This window comes from Pundamilia nyererei, unplaced genomic scaffold, assembly GCF_000239375.1.
Source record: "Pundamilia nyererei isolate P.nyererei 1_Seehausen unplaced genomic scaffold, PunNye1.0 scaffold00105, whole genome shotgun sequence".
NCBI lineage: Eukaryota > Metazoa > Chordata > Actinopteri > Cichliformes > Cichlidae > Pundamilia > Pundamilia nyererei.
Window position 1 is genome coordinate 15,826 of NW_005187506.1, and position 5,199 is coordinate 21,024.

The 5,199-nt window shown below is 51.7% G+C and overlaps 1 protein-coding gene across 1 annotated transcript in view; it reads left to right on the forward strand.

The window, feature by feature from the left end:
- Positions 1 to 5,199, forward strand: part of pik3c2b (phosphatidylinositol-4-phosphate 3-kinase, catalytic subunit type 2 beta) — a 32,969-nt gene that overhangs the window by 1,739 nt on the left and 26,031 nt on the right. The window contains exons 2-4 of the mRNA XM_005740902.2: positions 1,925 to 2,824; positions 4,438 to 4,538; positions 4,641 to 4,842. Of these exons, the coding sequence (XP_005740959.1) occupies positions 2,015 to 2,824; positions 4,438 to 4,538; positions 4,641 to 4,842 (1,113 nt within the window). The 5' untranslated portion in view covers positions 1,925 to 2,014. The remainder of the gene's footprint in view (positions 1 to 1,924; positions 2,825 to 4,437; positions 4,539 to 4,640; positions 4,843 to 5,199) is intronic.

Consider the following 5,199-nt stretch of genomic DNA (forward strand, 5'->3'; position numbering starts at 1 on the left):
ATCGCCCCACAATCTTATTTTTATTCTGTAACAAAACTTTAATACAGCTTTTAGAATGAGGAGATTATGTATGGAGAGCAAACCGTATCAGGCTGTGCTCAGTCATCCAGGTGAGGAAGCCCTAAAAAGTTGATTCTGTTCATCCGGACGTTTTCAATGAAGCGTTTCATCATCATCAGGTGACTTCTTCAGTCAGCGACAAGTGTGAAAACCTGCGCTCAGAGCCCCTCGCCGACGAGGTGACCGCCTTGGTGAGGAGCAGCGGCCTCCTTGCCCCATCTCTGGGAGAGCCCACCCACCCTTCAGCGAAGGTCATATCCACCGTCTCGCTTCTTCACCTTCAGAGTAACCAGCGATAAATTCAGCCTTAGATTAATCGCGTGTTATCACACATTTCTGTAGCAACGTCAGGGCTGTGACTCCGCCTGGTGACAGGTGGCTGCATAACATGTAGGGCACACTTAAGTTAAAGCGTGCGTGTGGTCCGGACGAGTCGCACGCGTCTGCAGTCACAGTTCACGATTTAACGTGCTGACGACACTCGCACAGGCCGTGATGAAGACGAGCTGTGACGACAGATGAGATGAAGACGACGTCAGCTTATAACGCTGACTCTGAACTAACGAGCAGGTGAAACATGTCAGCGACTGTGTTCGTTTATTCTTTTTAGTCTAACCGAGAAAAAGGAAAAAACAGGAACTGCGTTCAGTTTCATCTTCAGCTGATCGGCACACGTCTGAACTTTATTACCTGTGACGAATCAGCAGCTTTTATCTCACCTGCTGGCGCCCACAGAAGGTACAGAAGTCCACCTGAGCACGCACACAGACGCACCTTTACCTGGAGCCGGTCTCATAGCGCAGGCTACAGATTTCAGCCGCTCCTCACTGACGAGCTGACGTCACAGATCAGATTGTTTAATCCCAGATAACCCGGATGTTTTTTGTCCCACAGAAGACGAAACAAATCAGATCTGCAGCCAGGCTCTGATTCAGTTGCTGATGTCACGCGGCATCAGCGACACACGCCATGTGACGCGTCTGCCGGTCTTGAACGTCTCGATTTCTGCAGCCGGGTCGGAGACACCCGTGTGCAATTGTCTTGGTTTTTCTCATTTTAATTACGCAAACACTGCGGCTCTTTGTCAGCTCGTGCGTTGATTTCAGGGGGAGGAGCCTGGAAGTCAGAAACAGTCAGCAGCAGGCGCACTGAGCATCCTGGACGAGTTCAGGTGTGTGCAGCCAATCAGCTCGTCAGCGATGATGAGCGTCTCCCATCAGCCAGCCTCAGAGCCGCGTGGGTACAGACACACTTTAAATCTGAGTGATTGTCAGTTAGCAGAGGGGGCGGGGCTGAGGTGGCGATGAAAGCTGCTTTCATTAATCGTCATCAAGACTGAACAATTATCAAAAATACATTTATATTTAACTTATTGATCGATTATCAAAAATGAGAATTTAATCAGTCATTTCTCTGATTAATGTCAGTTATTGATCATCCTGCTGACCCACACACACACAAAAGCTCACTGATGAATATGGATTATTATTGATTACCTGTCAGTTCTGCTGGAGCTGGTCCGGTTTTTAAATCATTGACTTTCAGTCAGTTTGATAAAATGACGATGCGCAGGGACTTCCTGCTGTAGCGCGATATTTATCTGGCCTCAGCCAAAAGGCTGATTGGGGACTTTCACCGCCGGGCGGGCGGTGGCGCGGACACCCGACTTTGTCATAACGAAGTAAGGTTTTCAAATGAATTCCGTAGCTGCAGCTGTTCTTGTTATGTTTATGAGCGTAAACCAGATTAATGCTGCGAAAGACGACATATTTTCACCTTAACTTCCTGTTATTCCTTCAGAATAAAGCTCCAGGGTGAAGCGTTGTAGCTTTGGCTGACCACCTCTTTGTCTCTCTATCCTCAGCTGATCAGCAGCTCCATGTGACGTCACTGCTTCTTCCAGCAGCGCTTCAACCGAGCTCTTCCTCCTCCTCCTCCTCTGCTGCGAGGTGGCATGTCGGCGGCTCAGACCCAGAAGGAGAGCAGCGAGGCGGGCTGGGGCTGCCTGGAGGCTCTGGGTCTCAGTCAGAAGGAGATCGTCCTGGCTGAGGCCCTGCAGATGGAGTACGATGCCCTGTCCAAACTCAGACAGGACAAGAGCGGAACGGGACCCAGCCAGACCGGCTCCAAGACCCCCAATCCCTCCATCGAGCGCCACCAGTCCACACCTTCCCCGCCGGGAGGAAACCTGCTGATGGGCCTTTCCGGGTCCGAATCCTCCCTGAACCAAGCGGGAGGGTCCCAGTCTCCACAGTCCACCCCAGCCAGGGCCCTCCCCCCTCAGGGCGGCTATGTCAAGGAGTCCCCATACATCCTGGACAGTTCTGAAGTCTGCAAGTTCAGGGACGCTTCTGTGCCCAGCCTTGGGGACTCTCCCGGATCCAGTTCAGGGTTTCTGCCAAAGGGTTTTCCCGCTCTTCCAGATGACACCCCCCCCGCCATCCCACCAAGAAACCCCATCCCGCCACTGGCAGTGTCCGAGAACCCCTTCCTGCCCCCCCGACCCTCCACCGTGCCGCGGGACGTGAACCTGTTCATGCCCAACGTGGATCGGCCCAAAGTGACCTCCGGAGACCTGAACTATGACACCATCAACGACTCGCTGTCCCGACTAAATGACAGCTGGCAAGGTCGGAGGGCCAACGGCGACCAATCAGGCAAGCCCGTGGCCCGCAGCAAGACGCTGCCCCCTCAGGTGCCTCCCAGGACGTACGTAGCTGTTCCCAAGAGCAACAAGAACCAGCGTCCGGTCTCTGCAGACCCGGTAAGCCCCTCTGAGGTCGTGCGTCAGCTGTTTGTGTTGAGCTGTACTCTGATTGGCCACTTAAACAATTTCTTTCTGATTGCATTTCTAACACTGTTGAATACTGCAGTGTGTGATTATAAGCAGCATCTCTGTCTCTGAAGAGCTGCTTCTTCTGTAACGAGGGTCCCGCTGCACCCTTGGTGTCACTATGTTTCCACATGAATCAAACTCGAGCTGAACTGAAGCACACAGCCAGTTCAGCTGAGATGAATCCCAATACGTATCTCGAGTTCATCAGAACCGATCAGTTTAATTAACTCGCAGAAAAGTCAACAAAGCCACCAGCAGCTAATAAGTCAGGGGTGGATTCTGATGGGCTTCACCTGGACCTTTGTCACTTGGTTCTTAACACTCTCTGAAGGCCAGGTTAGATTGTGGCTGAGTGTGTCTCTCCTGATGTCAGCAGACCCCACCTGGATCATGTTTGGTCCAGGTGGGGTCCTTAAATTGTTCTGCTTTTGTTGTTGATCTGGTTTTGAAGATGATCTGGTCCTCAGCAGATCGTAGAGTTATTCAGATACAACCTGAGATGATGTGAAACACAGAACATCATTATTTATGCGCAGCTCTCTGAGCTCTGCAGCAGCTCGTTCTGTTGGAGATTTGCTGCCGTGCTCGCCGACCTGTCGACGGCCCGGTTTGGTCCAAGCTTCAGCTGTGATGACCTCAGATTTGAATACAGAGGAGTCACCGGTGCACTCGGGCCTTCCTTCTCTCTGCTGTTTGTTCTGGTGCTTTGTGGGCAGTTTGGGGTGAGTTTGATTGGTTCGCACTCAGGAAGACGTGGCGCCGTGCAGACACACCTGATCTGCAAAACCTCGTAGAGCTGCTTCCACTGCTGATCAGTAGATCAATATACGTGATTGTCGGCACCCAGCTGCTGCTCTGAGCTCCGTTAGGTTAGAGCTGCAGACAGACGGCGGCTAAAATGTTGGCGCTGACGGTAGCCAACATGAATCTGAGTGCGACAGCAGAAAACAGGAAGTGTTCGTCTTTGAGGGGCGTTAATCGCCTCCTTCGTGTTTCTGAGAGCAGGAAGCTGAATTTACATCATTGTCGATGTGTTTGTGTTCAGACACGCTGCAGCTGTGCAGCGGCTTCATTTAGAAAAAACACCCCCGCACTCAGAGTTGTGTCACTTCCTGTCAGAAGTCCTGACAGGAAGTCCAGGTTTTCAGATGGTTTCTGGAGAAGTGCTGCGGTTTGATTCCCAGCCCTTCGCATGGAACCCAGTCAGACCAGTTCCACCAGCTGTAACTTGAAACCAGATTGGCAGGCGGCGTCCTGACACGCTTCCTTCGCCGCGCTTGGACGTGCTCAGACTGACGCTTCAGTTTCAGCATTTTTATTTCCCTCAAAACACGAACTCATCACCACATTCTTCCTCCTCCTCCTCTTCCTCCTTCTTCTTTTTCTGCAGCCTCAATTTCATTTCCTGCCTCAGACGTTTTTTCAATGTTTAAATGAAACGTAAAACAATCCCCGCCACGCTTTAATGTCGACCACACGCACACACACTCTGAACTGTGTGTGTGAGAGTCTCTGATTGGCTGTCTTTGCGTGTCCTGCAGGTGTCGCTGGGCGCTAGGATGAACGGTTTCGGGTACGAGCTCTTCCAGGTGTCGGAGGAGCGTGACGAGGAGGTGGCAGCGTTCTGCCACACGCTGGATGTGTGAGTAGCCTGTTGCCGTGACGATCACATTCAGTCACAATCCTCTGTCTCTCCCTTGCAGGCGTCTCCACCTGCTGCCCTCTCACCTGTCTTTGCCCTCAGGCTGCGCTCGGCGTACCCGTGCTGTGACCGCTCAAAGAACGCCGGCTTTGTGTGGTCGCCCTCCGTCGGCCACGAAGAGCTCCATCAGGGCCTGGGGGTCAGTGTGAAGGTGACGGTCATCAGTGAGCACTTCAGAGAGCCGCTCACCTTTACCTGTGACAGTAAGACGTCTGGTTTTTCCGTGAGGATAGAAATGTCTGACTGAAAACGTTAGCTTCGTATGAATATGCAATACCCAAACGCGACCGGCGCGCTGGCTGCCATCTTGCTTTTTAAAATTCATCTGGGACACGCCATTATTTCCCCGGAGGGTCAGTCAGGTCAGCTCAGGGGTTAAAGGTCAGGAGAGCAAACAGAACAGCACTGACCCTTCAAAAGTCTGCCAGTGCAGTTTAAAGGAATTCAGTCAGTTTGTCCTCTTAAAGTCTGTTTTATGTCCAAGAAACGCTAAATTATGCTGTGATGTTATTTTACCCTGAAAGGACCTGCTGATGGCATCCAGCTGTGCGTGCGTGTGTAGAGTTATACTTCACCTGTTTATAATACTGCAGCGTGTGTG